Source organism: Carcharhinus amblyrhynchos, chromosome 6, assembly GCF_965287045.1.
Source record: "Carcharhinus amblyrhynchos chromosome 6, sCarAmb.v2.hapA, whole genome shotgun sequence".
NCBI classification, from domain to species: Eukaryota; Metazoa; Chordata; class Chondrichthyes; order Carcharhiniformes; family Carcharhinidae; genus Carcharhinus; species Carcharhinus amblyrhynchos.
Genome location: NC_137329.1, coordinates 35,902,465 through 35,921,506, shown reverse-complemented (window position 1 = coordinate 35,921,506; position 19,042 = coordinate 35,902,465). Strand labels below are relative to the sequence as shown.

The 19,042-nt window shown below is 41.7% G+C and overlaps 1 protein-coding gene across 1 annotated transcript in view; it reads left to right on the top strand.

Moving 5' to 3' along the window:
* Nucleotides 1-3,842, top strand: part of tmem41b (transmembrane protein 41B) — a 50,264-nt gene extending 46,422 nt beyond the window's left edge. The window contains exon 7 of the mRNA XM_080190211.1: nt 211-3,842. Coding sequence (XP_080046337.1) covers nt 211-380 — 170 coding nt within the window. The 3' untranslated portion in view covers nt 381-3,842. The remainder of the gene's footprint in view (nt 1-210) is intronic.
* Nucleotides 3,843-19,042: the final 15,200 nt, after the last annotated feature.

Sequence of the window (19,042 nt, the reverse complement as noted above, 5' to 3'; positions counted from 1 at the left end):
GTGCTCTTTTTACTGCCCTGCCTGAGAGTTGCTCATTCAGCATAGACTTAGGTGACTTCTGACTTGTGTGGTTTACTGTTCTCTTGGGAGAGAATTGAATCAATATTAATCAAAATAACCCAAAAAATTTAAATGTTATCAAAGTTCAAATGACATGGGGATTGTAGACTACTAATGAAAATCTTGAACGTCCTTTTTGTCTTCTTTCAGGTGTCGCACCTCCATCGTTTGTGGCTATTAAAGCTGGCACAACCCTTTACCAACTTACCACGGCAGGAGAGGCTGTTTCCTGGAATTCTGTCTTTGTTCTTATGATTTTGGCAATATTTTCCCTCCTCCCAGTATTCTTTCAGAAAAAGCTGAGGGAAAAGTTCTCATAACCATAGCAAATCTTACATCTTGTCTCAAAATTTGCCTTTGTTACCTTCAGTTACATGGGGTGTAGTGAATGTCCATTAAATGGGATTGTAGTGAAGGTTATATTTCAGAGATAAATTCATTTTTTAAAATAGTTCTAATAATATGCCTACTTCAGAAATGTGACTTGCTTCATTTCTTCAATCATAATATTTTCAGTTTCCCTTTTAATTTTCATTGTCTAGGTCATGTGCTAGATGTTGATTAAAAAGAATGCATATTGCTTGTTTGTTTTTCTGTTTATTCTTTACAATGGAATTTGTTGCAGAATGTAATGAACTGGACTGAGCACATGATGGAATGACAGCAAGCCATTCCTAATTCTATATACACTACATTCGGCTCACTTCCACAGCCTTTTGTGTTTTAAACACAATCTGTGCAGTGGCTGCACATAGCAGAAGCATTTGTGCAGAGCACTTCAGATTTTAAAAATTACTATCTGCAATCTTTTACCTGTAACAGTATTAAGAACAATAACACTGCAATAAACACACATTGTTGGCATATTATTATTCGTATCATACATGTTTTTTGGCTCTGAAATGGTTACATAACTGTTTTAACATTATGGTGCAATTATTTATTTAATTGGAAGGAGGCTGTTTTATTATTTCTGTATTCATTCACTGTGTGCTATTTGTTCAGCTTCAGGTGGTATAATATGGCTTTGTATTCTAATTTTAATAATTAAAAGTCTGTAAAAATCTTTCAGAACAAGAAACACAATGTCTTAAGTGCATTGTAGACAATTATAATTGTTTTCTGAAAATGGTTTTTATCGTTTTTTTTGTTTTGCTACTGATAGTAATAAAATGCCCTCTAGATGGCATGGTGACACTGAACATCTAGTATTACCTTATTCCATTTATGATATGCCCTACAGTGAATTGCCAGCCTATTTTTAGCTATTTAAAGGAGATACTAAATAGCAGCTCATGTCTCCCCCCCCCCCCCCCCCCCCTACTCCCGTCCCATAGAGTCATAGTTGTTGGGGTGAGGCAATTGTGCACAGAGGTAGGAGAGGAAGAAAAGCCACAGTCGGCCATTTGTTTGAGAATATCAAGTTGCAGTTTGGCGAGACCTGTGGTGGAAGACTGAAAGTTTCCTGTCTCGTCAAGATTTTGAGTATGACTGAAGAATCCAATGGAGTAAGCACTTTGAAGTGGGGTCACATAAGATTATAACTGATGTTTGAGAGTTTGCTGTTATCTTGTGTATCTTGAAGAGTGAACTTGAATGATTGTTAATTAACAAAACCTTATTGGTTCACTTAAAAAATGCTGCCAAATATTCTCGAAGCAATTTCCAAGTTACTGATTTATAATTCTTACGCAACATCAATCATCATTATCTCACCTCATTGCTTTTAAAACTGCAATTGTTGAAAACAAACAAAATTAGAATTCTCAAAATGCAAAGCAGGTCAATTGGCTTCTGTAAAGAGGGAAGATAATTTCTGACCAAAAGTCTACACCCAAAACACCATCAGCTTATCATTTTATTGATGTTGACCAACCTGTTGGCCAACACTAGCATTCCCATTTTTGGGAAGATATTGAAGTTAAAAGCATCTGCCTTTCAAATTCTATATTGAACAGTGGCAGATGCAGTAGTAGTAGTTCTGTGTGTGTTACCGCTTGCAAGGAAATTTGAGTGAAAATCTGGTATGAACAGATGCAGTTCTCAAATTAACAATGTTGTTCTATTGATGATTGTCATTTTCAAATGGATTGGAATGTGAATTGTGGACAAAGCCCTTAATCACTGTACCTGTTCAGGGACTGGGTTGAAGAAAGGAAAGCAAAGTTTTAAATTCTCTGTAATTAATAGTTTTATTGTAGCCCGGACCTGAATGGATAAAAGACTTTGTTGGTATTATTGTGTTATAATGAAGATTAGTAGGCGAGTGTCTTGCTGTGCTGCTTCACAAACTGTCAGTAAAAGTGCAGTGTGGATAAAAAGGCAAGATCATAAAAAATGGGAGCAGCAGTGAGCCCGTCCATTTCAATAAGACCATGGCTAATATGATTATGGCTAATATGATCATAGCCTTCCTGGCAGTTTCCTGCCTGATACCAATAACCCTTGACTTTTGTTCTGTCTAACTCAGCTTTGAATATATTCAGTAGCTCAGCCTCCAATGCTCTTCAGGGAAGAGAATTAGAAAGCTTAACAGTCCTCAGAGAAGAAATTCCTCCTCACCTGTCTTGAATGTCTTTTTAAACTTTGTCCTCTAGTTGTAGATTCCCCAAGAGGGGGAACACCCTGTCAACATGTACTATGTTTAATCTCCGTCAAAATCTTGTTTAAAAAAAATTACCTCATTATTCTAAATTTAAATAAGTACAGGTACAGTCAAATCTTGCAATCCAGAAACTGGTGCTGTCCAAACAATGGACAATTTTTTAAGTTGCCATGCATAAACTTTCATTATTAATAATGAATAAAATAACTTACCAGCTGGTTGGGTGAGATACTGTATTCATGTGGTGCCTGATTAGTTATCAGCTTTGCAAGTCTGCCTTTCCTTGTGATGAGTGACCCTTGAGCCAGCCCAAACTGTCCGACCTGAAAACAGGCAAGATCTGAAATCTGGTACAGATTCAGTCCCAGGGTTGTTGCTTTTGAAACAATGTACCTGTACAGTGACAACCTTTTCCTCATAATTCCCCCATCCAAGGAATAGTCGAGTGACCTTTCTCTGAACTGCTTCCAATGCAAATGTATCCCTCCTTGAGTAAGGAGGCCAAACTATACACTGTACTCTGGATGCAGTCTCACCAATGCCCTAACAGCTGTAGCTTGCTTTTATCTTCCATTTCCCTTGCAATAAAGGCCGACATTCCACTTTACTTCCTCGTTACTTTGGTTTGGCATAACATATCAAGCAAATGTCTAACGTGTTGTGTTCCTTCCTTCCTTCCTGAGCACTGGAATATTGCTAAGTGTCTTGATATTGTCAAGTTAAGTCTTGATATTGTCAAGTTAAGATTTGAGTACCTCTGGATATTTGTTTACAATCACTTGACGGAATAATCAAAATTGCTGTTTTTACTAGCAAGAACTTGATGTCTGGCCTTTGAATTTCTCTTATCAATGCCAGCCTTGAGCTGCTTTTTATTGTGATAAAACCCACTTGGTATTCTTGACTCTTAATACACAGGTGTCCTAAAATATAAAAGCAGCTTGCTTTTACTGTTGGGCAACTCATGATGTGGAAGACTGTTTTATGGTTTCCAGCAATCTCAACCCACAGCAAATTCATCTGAAAGAGGAAGTACAAGATGCAATCTTGCTAATGTACTATGACTGTCTATGTTGTCATTTGCTGTCTTATTGTGAACTCAAAGCAAAAAAAAGTTTTGAAATATCCTGAGACTGAGGAAAAAAATAAATTTATTGATCAAGAAATATGTTGACTAGAATAACCTGTCTCATGCCTGTTTTTTATATTTGGTTTTGAAAGAAAGCTGGAGCAAATTGAATCACCTATTCTTATCATCTACTTATCTCTTAGTAAAGCATAGATTTTTATCAGAAACACTTAAAGGAATAATCATATAAAGCACTAATTAGATGACTCTACTTTGTGGATTTCCTGTTTATCTGACAGCATTATGGGTTAATGATCTTTAATTTTGACAACATTTTGCTCATTTTGAGCTCTGTATTCTATTCATACAAACACAGCATGAAGCAAGTGTTTTTTATGTAGATAAATAGTAACTGTCCACCTCACATCAAGGCATCACATAAATTTGTACTGCAGTAAAGGTTTTTCAGGAAGGTTTTATCATGAATAAACACCATATTTCTATGCCACTGAAGCACGAATCTTACACTTTACCACCTATCAATAACTACCTGCCACCAGCAAAACCTGTGAAACTTTCAAACAATTGTAAATCACACTGAAGTTGCTGTGGAATATGAGTAATAAATAAAAACAAAATGCTGAATAAACTCAGCAGGTTGGCAATAGCTGGGGAGAGAGAAACAGATGAGAAGTTTTCTAGTTTGTAATAGGTATTGTTGGAGCGTTGCAACTGGCTTAGAATGGACTAGCCAGCGGCATCCACATTTTATAAATAAATAAAAATGTTAATATTTCAATAACATGATTTACAAAACTGAAGAGGGTAGAAAGTATTTATATAGCTGCAGTGGCACTGGTTAGCACTGCTGTCTTACAGTGCCAGGGATCTGAGTTTGATTTCGGCTTGGGTGACTGTGGAGTTTGCAAGTTCTCCTTGTGTCTGCACAGGTTTCCTCCCATAGTTCAAAGATGTGCAAGTTAGGTGGATTGGCCATGCTAAATTGTCCCTTAGTGTCCTGAGATGTGTAGGTTTGGGAGTTAGCCATGGTAAATGTGCAGGGTGTGGGGTTGGCCTGGGTAAGATGCTCTTTCCGAAAGTCGGTGGAGACTCAATGGGCTGAATGGCCTGCACTGTAGGGATTCTGTGGACTCTGAAAGAAGATTGGAGCAAAGATGAGATTGGCAAAGGTGTCATTAAAACTGAAGAGTACTAAAAGTGATAAAAGGTAAGGAAGCAGAATGTGTTAATGGAAAAATGTCAGTGCTCAGTGAGTGCAAAATTAAACAAGGAACAGGTGGCCATGTGGGCAAGGGTGGAGTTGTGTTGGGGTAAACCAAGGGGACCAAAAAACAGAAGAGGGGGATGGGGTGGGGGGGGAGTTAAAGATGGAGGAAAAAGTTCACAGTTTAAAGTTGTTGAACTCTGTTGAGCCCAGAAAGCTGTAACGTGTCTAATTGTAAGATATGTTCTTCCTGTTTACATTGGACATCACTGGAGCATTGCAGTAGGCCTAGACTGGACATGTGAGCATAAGAGCAAGATGTTGAATTGAAAAGGCAAGCGACCAGGGGGGTGAATTTACTTATTCTGCCCGCCACATTGTACTGTCTCCAACATCTTATTGTGGTATCCAGAACTGTACAGAATATTCCAGCTGAGGTCTAACTAGTGTCTTGTATAAATTCAGCATTACCTCCTTGCTTTTGTATTAATAAAGCCCAGAATCTTTTATGTTTTATTACGTGCTGACTCCACCTGTCCTCCCACTTGCAATGATCTATGCATAAATACACTAGGTCCTTCTGCAGCGATACCTCTTTTAGAATTTTACCCCTTTTTATGGTCTCTCCATGTTCTTCCTACAAAAATGCATCACTTCACGCTTCTCCGCATTCATCTGCCTCCTAATTGTCTACCACCACCTTGTCTACGTCCTTTTGGATTTGATACCCTTCACAGTTTACAACATTTCCAATTTTGTGTGATCCGCAAGCTTTGAAATAAGCAATAATGATAATTTGTTAAATTTAAAGTGCATGTGTTTGCCATTTTAAAAACTCACATTACAGCCACTGCCCCTTTACAAAACAGTCCCTGAAAACCAATAGGCCAACTGTGGTCAGACACCCCCACTCTGAAATAAAATGGCAGGTGCCACCCAACTTAATACAACTTAAAGTTTAATTCTGTGGATTTCTCATCAAATCAGTGGAACAGTTATTAGCTCTGCTGTCTCACAGTGGCAGGGGCCCAGGTTCGATTCTTGGTTTTGGTTCACTGTGCAGAATTTGCATATTCTCTCCATGTCAGCGTGGGTTTCCTCTGGGTGCTCGGATTTCCTCCCAATTTGAAAGACGTGCTGGTTAGATGGATAGGCCATGCTAAATTCTCCCTCAGTGTACCTGAACAGGTGCCAGAGTGTGGCAACTAGGGGATTTTCACAGTAACTTCATTGCAATGTTAATGTAAGCCTACTTATGACACTAATAAATGAACTTTAAACTGATGCTTGCCATGTTATGAGCCAAGTAGTTTTACAGGAATTTTGACTTCTGCACAAGTGTTTCCAAAATTCCTTCTTGAAAAGACGCGCCTTAGAATCTTTTCCCAAACAATGCTTTTTCGCAGATACCACCACATCCATTTCCAAGATTTCAATCTCCGTATTCCCTAGCGTTGGATTGCCATGTGCATTCAAGCTTCCTCACAATCCCTGAGGTGTCCAACCATGCCAATAGAATATAACTGCTTTAGAGGCTGTTTTGAGGTAACCAACCTTAGGATTACTTCCGATATCTGGCTTCTTGCTCGCCATCTTCACTAGGTCTGCATCTTTCAGCTATGTCTTTAATTGGGAACCTTTCTCTGCCTCTTTCCTTAATTTTAGTGAACAGTACTTTGTTCAATTTCCAGTTCTTTTTGTCCCTTTAACTTCATTCATCTTGGGGCTTCTCTTTGATTCCTTGGTTTCTCAAGCTATCTGTTCTTTAGCTTCTGGTACTTGCTTTCTTGCCCCACCATTGCCTGGCCTCTCTTCTGGCAGTGTGTATCAGAAATGTTTCCTCTTCAGCTGTCCAGTTCCAACTGCAACTTGTTCCAGCTTTAAATTAAACACAAAAAATTAGTTCTAACCTAAAGTGACCACTGGTTACTAAGCAACACAGTAAGAAGTCTCACAACACCAGGTTAAAGTCCAACAGGTTTATTTGGTAGCACAAGTCACTAGCTTTCAGAGCGCTGCCCCTTCATCAGGTAAGTGGGATTTCAGTTCACAAACAGGGCATATAAAGTCACAAACTCAATTTACGAAATAATGGTTGGAAGTTGTAAGACTTCTTACTGTGTTTATCCCAGTCCACACCAGCATCTCCACATCATACTAAGCAACAGCCTAGTCTTTCTTTAACATTCGTTTGTTTTTACGTTGTAATCCCTTCAATTACAATGTAAGCACAGTTTGAAATTAAACCCAAACCGACAGACGTGCAAGCATTTTTGTCAAACATGAATCTAACGAAAGTTTCAATGTTTTCTTACAGAGAAACACAAGTAAACTCATCTAAATCTATACCTTGTTTTTAATATCCATAAATGAAATATATATTACTTAAAACTAGCTTTGCTTTACCTGACAGATTTATTATTACATAATAAATTTATTACATAAAAGGGGATGGCAAAGCCAAGAAATATGTACTTTTTATTGTAGATATATGGATAGAATTGAATATTGGTATAACTGGACTGCTGTCTATTTCAAAAAATTATCAAGTGAACAGATGATCTATGAATCGAATGTGATCTTCATGCAGAGTGACAGAGTAATGAAAATGCTATATAAGATCGCTGAATATTGCAGGCATTCTTGAGTGTTATTGGCCCTTGTTCTCATTTGCTCAAGACCATCATCTTTAGAACATATGAAGGAACTGATGTGCCATTGCAAGTGCCTGCATAAAATCCTTTATTGGTAAATAGGAAACATAAGAACATAAGAACTAGGAGCACGAGTCGGCCGTCTAGCCCCTCGAGCCTGCCCCGCCATTCAATAAGATCATGGCTGATCTGTCGTGGCTCAGTTCCACCTTCCCGCCCTCTCCCCATAACCCTTAATCCCCTTGCCTACCAAAAACCTATCAACCCGTGTCTTAAATATATTTAGCGAGGCAGCCTCCACCACTTCAACGGGCTGAGAATTCCAGAGATTCATCACCCTTTGAGTGAAGAAGTTCCTCCTCAACTCCGTTCTAAACCGCCCCCCCTTTATCTTGAGGCTGTGCCCCCTAGTCCTACTGTCCTTTCTGAGTGGGAAGAGGCTCTCCACCTCTATCCTATCCATCCCATTCATCATCTTATATGTCTCAATGAGATCTCCCCTCATTCTTCTAAACTCTAACGAGTACAAGCCTAGTTTATTCAGCCTCTCCTCATAGTTCAACCCCCTCAACTCTGGTATCAGCCTAGTGAACCTCCTCTGCACTCCCTCCAAGGCCAAAATATCCTTGTGTAAGTGCGGCAACCAAAACTGCACACAGTACTCCAGCTGCGGCCTCACCAGTGCCCTGTACAATTGCAGCAAGACCTCCCTACTCTTATATTTTTATATTTTATATTCAATCCCCTGTTAGAATTAGTTGAAACAATAGGAATAAGTCTCACATTGGTGAATGCATGGGGTAGTGAGGAAACTGGGTCAGATTTTAAATGCTCGGAAACAATGATCTGATCATATAGTTGCTGGTTACAAATCCAAACCTGAAAAACTAAATAATAAAATTCCTTTTCTAAACTTTTTTTCCCACCTGTGTTCTTTCAAATGTCCTACCTTCCTAATATAATTTCCCATTGCATACTAAATTTGTGTCAAAGTGTTTCATTTTCAGGATTTTACTTATTCTGCTCATCACTTAGAGATACACGAAAGGGGCCTGGGTGATTTAGGTTCTTTTATCTCCAACGTTTTGCCTGGTACTTCCCCTTAATTCTTGTTCCAAAAATAAAGAAATAGGAACTGCAGATGAGAAACATGATACCATACGGCAAACCAAATGCAAAGACCAGTCTCTTTTCACAATGGATGCTGGGAGTCTTTTAGTATTACATCCAAGTGGCCATTCGGGTTTGGGACTAGACAGTGTTGTTGGGAGGATATTTTGCAATGGAAAAATTGCCACGTGATCCACTACCATTTGACATCTAAACATGCAACACTATTAACGAATATCATTGGAATGTAGTCAGAAGTGAGAGACCTTGCTGATTTTTGCTTCGAGACAATGAAATTAATTATAATTCCTCAGCTGCAGTTAACTAAAGTCGTCACAGATAAGGAAAGAAACTTGAGACATTTTGATTTGTGCAGTGAACCATTGGTGAGCAATACAAGACAGAGGTAGATAGGTTCTTGATTGGTAACATGGAAACATATAAAACAGGAGCAGGAGGATGCCATTTGGCACTTCAAGCCTGTTCCACCATTCATTATGATCATGGCTGATCATCCAACCTAATAATCTGATCCTGCTTTTTCCCCATAATCTTTCATCCCATTCACCTCAAGTGTTATATCCAACCACCCCCTGAATACATTCAATGTTTTTGGCATCAACTACTTCCTCTGGTAATGAATTCCACAAGCTCACCACTCTTTGGGTAAAGAAATGTCTCCTCAACTCTGTCCTAAATAAGATGATGAGAGGGATTGATAGAGTGGACGTGCAGAGACTATTTCCTCGAGTGGATGTAGCTGTTGCTAGGGGTCATAACTATAATGTTCATGGTGGGAGATATTGGAGGGATGTCCGAGGTAGATTCTTCACCCAGAGAGTGGTTGGGGTGTGGAATAGTGGAGTCAGACACTTTAGGAACTTTCAAACGGTTATTGGGTAGGCACATGGAGCATTCCAGAATTATAGGGAGGGGATAGCTTGATCTTGGGATTGGACATAGCTCAGCACAACGTTGAGGGCCGAAGGGCCTATACTGTGCTGAAATGTTCTATGTTCTAAATGATCTACAGATTATGACCCCCTAGTTCTGGTCTCCCCCACCATCAGAAACATCCTCCCTGCATTTATCCTGTCTAGTCCTGTAAGAATTTTATTAGTCTCTATGAGATCCCCCCTTATTTGTCTGAACTCCAGCGAAAACAATCCTAACCTAGTCAATGTCTCCCCATACATCAGTCCTGCCATCCCAGAATCAGCCTGGTATTCCCTCGAGAGCAAGAACATCCTTCCTTGGAAAAGGAGACAAAAACTGCATACGATACTCTAGGCGTGGCCTCACCAAGGCCCTGTATAATTCATTGAAAATCATAGAAACCCTACAGTACAGAAAGAGGCCATTCGGCCCATCGAGTCTGCACCAACCACAATCCCACCCAGGCTCTAACCCCCCATATCCCTACATATTTTACCCAATAATCCCTCTAACCTACACATCTCAGGACACTGAAGGGCAATTTAAGCATAGCTAATGAACCTAACCTGCACATCTTTGGACTGTGGGAGGAAACTGGATCACCCGGAGGAAACCCATACAGACACAAGGAGAATGTGCAAACTCCACACAGACAGTGACCCAAGCCGGGAATCAAACCCAGCTCCCTGGAGCTGTGAAGCAGCAGCGCCAACTACTGTGCTACCGTGCCACCCAAATTGCAACAATACATGCCTGCTCCTGTACTGGAAACCTCTCGCAATGAAGGCCAATATGCCATTTGCCTTCTTTACCATCTGCTTCACCGGCATGTTTACCTCCAGTGACTAGTGCACAAGGACACTCAGGTCCTGCTGCACACTCCCCTCTCCCAATTTACAGCCATTAAGGCAGTAATCTGCCTTCTTCTTTTCCCTTCCAAAGTGAATAACCTCACATTTATCCAAATTATACTGCATCTGCCATGATTTGCCCACTCACCCAACCTGTCTAGATCATTCTGAAGGATCTCTGCATCCTCATCACAGTTCACCCTCCCACCCAACTTGGTATCATCTGCAAACTTTAAGATGTTACATTTTCTTCCCTTATCCAAATCATTAATATGTATTGTGAATAGCTGGGATCCCAGTACCAATCTCTATGGCTCCTCACAAGTTACTGCCTGCCAATTTGAAAAGCACCCATTAATTCCTACTCTTTGTTTCTGTTCTGCCAGCCAGGTTTCTATCCATCTCAATAAACTTCCCCCAATCCCATGCACATTAATTTTGCATGATAATCTCTTAGGCAGGACTTTGTCAAACGTCTTCTGAAAGTCCAATTATACCACATCAACTGGTTCCCCCTTGTCAACTCTACTAGTTACATCTTCAAATAATTCCAACGGATTTGTTAAGCATGATTTCCCTATAAATCCATGCTGACTAGGTCTGACCCTGCCACTGCTTTCTAAATGCTCTGCTATAAAGTCTTTGATAATGGATTTGAGAATTTCCCTCACTACCGATGTTTAGCTTACTGGTCTATAATTCCCTCTACCTCTCCCTCCTTTTTGGGCATTAGCTACCCTCCAATCTGCAGAAACTGTTCCAGAGTCTATAGAATCCTGGAAGATGATCACTAAGGGATCAAAGGTTACGGAGAAAATGTGGGAGAATGGGGTTGAGAAACTTATCAGCCAGGATTATCGTAACCCATCAAGACTATCGGCCAAGTGCTGGTAGATGGGATTAGATAGAATTTCAGATGTTTCTTGCATGTCAGTGAAGACTTGATGGTCCGAAGAGTCTCTTCTGCACTTTATGATTCTATGATTAATTGACAGAGCAAACATGATGGGCCAAATGGCCTAATTCTGTTCCTATATCTTATGGTCTTATGGTAATTAGTAGAAACAAACAAGCAGATAATTAATTAATAATGTGCAGCATGGAGGTACAGTGGTTAGCACTGCTGCCTCACAGTGCCAGGAACCCCAGTACAATTACAGCCTTGGGTTGTAGTGTGGAGTTTGTATGTTCTCCTTGTTTCTGCCTGAGTTTCCTCCCGGTGTTCTGGTTTCTTCCCACAGTCCAAAGATGTGTAGGATAGATGGATTAGCAACACTAAATTGTCCCTTAATGTCCAAAGATGGTTCAATAGATTACCCATGGTAAATGCATGGGGCTTCGGGGATAGGGTGGGGGTTAGGCCTGGGTAAGATGCTCTTTCAGAGAATTGGTGCAGCCTCATTGAACTGAATGGTCTCCTTCTGCACTGTAAGGATTCTATGATTCAATAAGCAAAAGGCCTGAGATTCAAATGGGTTTGATCCTAACATTCTGAAGTATACGTTTGACAAGGTTTTCCTTGTTGAACCTCCAATATATTATGCTGCAAGTGGTTAGTATCTGGAATGCATTGCCTAAGAATGTGGTGAATCATGGCTTTCAAATGGGAATTGGATAATTACCTGAAGAGGAAGAAAATGTAGAGAAAAGGGAAGGGAATGGATCTGGGTGAGTTGCTCTTGAGAGGGTTGACAGACGTAATGGGCTAAATGGCGTCTTTCTTTGCTGTAACCATTCTAATATTGTACAGTTTCATGTAAAGAAACTTATCCAGTGTTGTCAATGCTCTAGAAAGTTGAAAGATGGCATTGTAGATTTTGATAAAGGCTGGCAGATAAAGCTATGAGGACTAGATATAATCAAGGTGACATTTCCAAAATCCAATATTTCTAACTTTTTCCTTTTAAGCATATTTTTGTTCTAAATTGTATTTTCTAATTTTTTCTTTATTTTGTATTTTTGTACTAAGATATTGAAACTTAAGCCTTTTGAAATAATAACACAATTAACAAGCTAGATAACCTCAATAGTGTAATGTTTGGTGTGCTCAACAAAATCCTAGATTTCAATTTCTTTCTGGTGTCCAATTATATTGTTAGGGTGATCAAATTAGAATTGTTTACAGCTTTGTTTTGTGATAGTTTTGGAAGGTCAATCTATTTTGGGCTAAGAAAGTGAGCACTCCTCCTTAATTATATATTTGTCCTGTAATTATGTCACTGAACTGATCTACTGAGGGGGAAAGATGGTCATTTACATTGAATTTCCTTTTTAAAAACCCATATCTGCTGTCATGGATTTTATCGATGGTATTGAAATTCGCATGGTTTTTTTTTCAGAAAGCTTCACATCTCTATAAAGTGCAAAAATTGCAATCTATACTGTTTCCTTTCCCGATTTTTTTTCTCCTTTCCTGAGGGTGTTGCCTGCTTGCTGTGGTACAGTTCAATGGGAACAGAGCCTGTTGTAAATTCAAGTAGCCATTCCTCCTGTTGCTAGATACCCTAGTTACTTGTTCTCTTCTATCTACTTACTAACTTGCCACCTCCCTAATATTCCTGCCCCTAATTTTATTACTGTTCAGTTCCATATTGACTTAAGAACATAAGAACATAAGAACATAAGAAATAGGAGCAGGAGTAGGCCATCCAGCCCTTCGAGCCTGCCCCGCCATTCAATAAGATCATGGCTGATCTGTCGCTGCTCAGTTCCACTTTCCCGCCCTCTCCCCATAACCCTTAATCCCCTCTCCTATCAAAAACGCATCAACCCGCGTCTTAAAAATATTTAGCGAGGCAGCCTCCACCACTTCAACGGGCAGAGAATTCCAGAGATTCACCACCCTTTGAGTGAAGAAGTTCCTCCTCAACTCCGTTCTAAACCGCCCCCCTTTTATCTTGAGGCTGTGCCCCCTAGTCCTATTGTCTTTTTTGAGCGGGAAGAGTCTTTCCACCTCTATCCTATCCATCCCATTCATCATCTTATACGTCTCAATGAGATCTCCTCTCATTCTTCTAAACTCTAACGAGTACAAGCCCAGTTTATTCAGCCTCTCCTCATAGCTCAACCCCCTCAACTCCGGTATCAGCCTAGTAAACCTCCTCTGCACTCCCTCCAAGGCCAAAATATCTTTGTGCAGGTGCGGCGCCCAAAACTGCACACAGTACTCCAGTTGCGGCTTCACCGATGCCCTATACAGCTGCAGCAAGACCTCCCTACTTTTATATTCAATCCCCCTCGCTATGAAGGCCAGCATCCCATTCGCCTTCCTGACCATCTGCTGCACCTGCAAGCTGGGTTTTTGCGACTCATGCACAAGGACCCCAAGGTCCCTCTGCACCGTCGCCTGCTGCAGTTTTTCGCCATATAAGTAATAGTCCTTCCTACCATTCTTCCTACCAAAGTGGACCACCTCACACTTGCCAACATTAAATTCCATTTGCCATTTCCTGGCCCATTCGCCCAGCCTATCTAGATCCTTCTGCAGACTCTCCACACCCTCCGCACAATTTGCCGTTCCCCCAATCTTGGTGTCATCAGCAAATTTCGACACTCTACACTCGGTTCCCTCCTCCAGATCATCTATATAAATGGTAAAAAGCTGAGGCCCCAGCACCGACCCCTGGGGCACTCCACTAGTCACCATCCGCCAATCTGAATAGCACCCGTTGACCCCCACTCTCTGCCTCCTATTTGACAACCAATCCTCTATCCACGCTAACACCCTACCCCCAACTCCATGTCCCTCGACCTTCTGCAATAACCTCTTGTGAGGCACTTTGTCAAACGCCTTCTGAAAATCTAGAAAGACCACATCCACCGGCTCTCCTCTATCCACCGCCCTAGACACATCCTCATAGAACTCCAGTAAATTTGTCAGACACGACTTCCCTTTAATGAAACCGTGCTGCGTCTGCTCTATCAAGCAATTCCCTTCAAGATGCTTTTCAATTTCCTCCTTAATGACAGATTCTAACATTTTACCTACCACAGACGTTAAACTAACCGGCCTATAATTCCCCGCCTTTTGCCTGGCACCCTTCTTAAACAACGGCGTAACATTAGCCGTTTTCCAATCATCCGGCACTTCCCCGGAATCCAGCGACGTTTGGAAAATAACCACCAAGGCATCCACTATCACCTCCGCCATTTCTTTCAGAACCCTCGGATGCATTCCATCCGGTCCTGGGGACTTGTCCACAATCAGCCCCTCCAGTCTGTCGAGCACCGCCTTTCTAGTAACAGTAATGTCATTAAGGCCCTCCAGTCCTACCACCTTTCCATCGCTAACACCCGGCAAATTATTCACGTCCTCCTCCGTGAAGACAGAAACAAAAAAGTTATTCAATACCTTAGCCATATCCCCATCCCCTACCACTAGGTCCCCTTTCTCATCCTCTAAAGGACCAACATTCACCCTAGCCAGCCTCTTCCTTTTTATATATTTATAAAAACTCTTGCTATCCTTTTTTATGTTAAGCGCTAGCCCAGCTTCATAGTTTCTCCTACCCTTCCTTATCAACTTCTTTGTCAATCTTTGTTGACATTTAAACCTCTCCCAATCCTCTTCTCGCCCACTACTCTTAGCTACTCTAAATTCCTCCGCTTTTAGTTTAACACTTTCCTTCACCTCCTTCGTTATCCACGGCTTATTACCTCTCCTCCTACTATCCTTTTTGACCATTGGAATAAATTTCCGTTGAGCACCAAGAAAGATCTCCTTAAAGATCCTCCACTGCTCCTCAACAGACCCTCCCTCCAACGCGCTCTCCCAGTCCACATTCGCCAATTCTTCTCTCATCCTACCGTATTCCCCTCTATTCAAACAAAGGACGCGTGTCCGGGAACTCACTTTCTCCTCCTCCATCTGCACCAGAAACTCCACCATACAATGATCACTCTCCCCAAGAGGATCCTTCACCACAAGGTCCCTAATTCTACCCGCTTCATTACATAGCACCAGATCCAAGATAGCTCGCTCCCTCGTCGGCTCCAACACACACTGTTCGAGGAAACTATCCCGGCAGCATTCCAAGAACTCTTCCTTGAGCCCCCCACGTCCAACATGGGTCGACCAATCAATATGCAGATTGAAATCCCCATAACTACGGCCGTCCCATTCCTGCACGCCGCACTTATTTGCGTGTTAACAGCCCGCCCCATCTCCAGATCATTATTCGGGGGCCTATAGACGACACCCACCAGCGTCTTCCTCCCTTTGCTGTTCCTAATCTCCACCCACAACGATTCCACCCTCTGCTCCTTGGCTCCAATATCATCCCTTGCTACCACCGTGATGCTATCCTTAATCAGCAGAGCTATGCCCCCCCCTTTTCCCTCCTGCCTTTCCTTCCTAAACACTTGATAGCCCTGTACATTCAGTTCCCAGTCCCTGTCACCTTGCAGCCACGTCTCTGTAATGGCCACCAGATCGTATCCATTTGTGTCGATCTGCGCCATCAGCTCATCCACTTTATTCTGAATGCTTCGTGCATTCAGATAAAGTGCTTTCATCCCAGCCTTCACCTGGACCCTATTTGCCGCAACGCCACCAACTATACTCACGCCCCCTACTCCCTCTATTATTGGGACATCCTTGGCCTCTTCCCTTACATGTACACTCTCCTTAACTTTAGACCTCGTAAGGTCACCTACCCTCGCACCCTCCCCCCCCCTAATTAGTTTAAAGCCCTGTCTACAGTCCTCTTTACTCGATTCGCCAGCACTCTGGTCCCAGCACGGTTCAGACCAACCCCATCCCGCCCGAACAGGTCCCACCTACCCCAATACTGGTGCCAATGCCCCATAAATTCAAACCCATTCCTCCCACACCAATCCCTGAGCCACCCATTCACTTCCTTAATCCTGTCAACCCTATGCCCATCTGCACACGGTTCAGGCAGTAGCCCAGAGATAACCACCTTGTCGGTTCTACTTTTTAATTCCATTCCCAGCTTTTCATACTCCCTCCCCAGATCCTCAGTTCGCATTTTGCCTACGTCGTTGGCACCCACATGTACCACAACGACCGGATTCTCACCCTCCCACTCCAGGTTCCTCTGCAGCCCAGCTGCGACATCCCTGACCCGAGCACCCGGCAGACAACACACCCTTCTGTGCACTTTGTCATTGTGACAAAGGACAGTGTCAATACCCTTCACCCCACTATCCCCAATCACTACTACGTTCCTTTTCCTTTTCTCTTTGCCTATGTCCTGCTGCAGCACTGTACCGTGTGCAGTCTGCTCACTGACCTCACCTGCCTCGTTCTCGTCCAGCCTGGAAGCAAGAACCTCAAACCTGTTATGCAGATTAAGAGGCTGAGGCCTCCGCTCCTCACCCCCCTTCCTCCTCCCAGCAGCCCCCTCTTGTCCCTGACCCTTAGAGTTAGCCAGTCTAGGGGGGGTGGATGTCACTTGCACCCCATTGACAATGGCACCCTCTCTCCCCCTGATGAGCCTCAGTGTCTGTAGCTCAGAGGCCAGCTCATTTACCCTGAGCTGGAGCTCCTCTAGCAACCTGCACTTACTGCAGACATGGTCACTGGGATGAACCCTAGGGTCCACCAGTTCCCACATCATACAGAAACCACACATCACATGCCCCTCCATTATTCACTGTAGTAGTTTTGAAAAAATTTTTTTTTTTGTTTTTCAAACGAACTCACCTGGCCTTTTTTCCTTCCAGCCCTTTTTGATATTAAGCCCTTGTAGCTCACTCTGCTTCCCACTCACTCCGCTGCCCGCTGTCTACACCAGGCCTCCTTTTAAACCTGGCGCTGATTTAAAGCTGATGGCCCACAACTGCCTGCTAACCACTCCCTCAGAATTCTTAAAGCAGTAAATACAATAAATAAATGCTTTAAACAGTTCTACAAAGAACAAAGTGCTTTAAACTTATTTTAAACAGGTTTTTAACAGGTAAAATCTTAGCTCTCTCTCTGCTCCTTCACTCGTCTGCTCCAGCAAACAATGGAAGGCTTCACCTTGTGGTCAGTTGATATTTAAATCTGATGGACCACAACTGCCTACTAACCACTCCCTCAGAATTCTTAAAGCAGTAAATACAATAAATAAATGCTTTAAACAGTTCTACAAAGTTCTACTTGTTTCTGTCTTTATCCATTCCCCTCTTTAATCCAACCCTAGCTTATGCCTGAAATCACCTTGAGGTCAATTTGTCTAACACAATCCCAGGACACTAAAAGAAAGAAAACAATGAGTTTGCATTTCCATTGCATCTTTTTGAGCTCAGAAAGTCCCAGAGCACTTTATAGCCAAGTAAGTACTTTTGCTGTGCTGTCACTGTGATAATCCAGCCTCCACTAACTTCAACAACATATCTTAAACAATGCTTTTTGCATAACCAGCACATACATAATCCACATCATTCCAAATCCCACTTTGTTCCCTATAGCAAGATATTATAAACCTCAATTTCAAGCGTAGCTTAAGCAAGGAAAGTCAGCATGGATTTGCTAAAGGAAGGTCGTATCAGGCTAATCTGAATTTTTTGAGGAGGTGACAAGTAGGGTTGATGAGGGCAGCACAGTGGATGTACTCTACATGGATTTTAACAAGGCTTTTGACAGTGTTCCATACTGGTCAATAAAGTAAAAAGCCATTGGAATCCAAGAGAAAGTGAAAAATTGGATTCAAAATTGGCTTTGTGGAGGAAACAAAGGATGATGGCTGATAGGTTGTTACCACTGGAATTCTATGGGGCTCAGTACTCAGCCCCAGTTTTTTTTAAATTTATGTTAATGATTTGGATTCACATATAGGGGACATGTCAAAGAAGTTAGCAGATGATACAAAAATAGATTGTGTCGTTGGCTGTGAGGAGGAAAACTTCGGATTGCAGGAAGATGGTTTGGTTAGTTTGACAGAAAAGTGGAAGCTGGAATTCAATCTGGAAAACGTGAGGGAATGCATTTTGGGAGATGTGAAATATTAAGGGAATACACAATAAATGGAAGGATATTGGAGGCACAGAGGGACCGTGAAGTATATGTCCACTGATCCTTAGAGGTAGCAAGACTGGTTGATAAAGTGGGGAAGGAAGCATATGAAATTACTTATTTTATTACCAAGGCATGGAATTTAAGAGGTGGAAGGTTATGTTGTCACTAACACTAGTTAGACCATAGCTTGAGTACATTTGACATATTGGTCACTGCATCACAGGAAAGATATGATTGCGCTTGCGCTGGAGTGGGTTCAGAGAAGATTTACAAGAATGTTATGAGAACCGGAAAAAATTTAGTTACGAGGAAAGTTTGGTTAGCCTAGGTTTGTGTTCTTTGGAACAGAGGAGACTGAGGGTGATTAACTGACGTGTATAAAATCATGAGGGGCCTAAATAGAGTGAATAGCAAGAATCTGTTCCCCTTAACAGAGGTGTCAAAAACCAGGAAGGTTTAAATTTTAAAAATATGTAGAATGATTTGATGGGAGATGAGAAAACAGTTTTTATCCAGAGGGTGGTAGGGACTTAGAACTCACTGCCTGAAAGTGTAATTTAGGTAGAAAC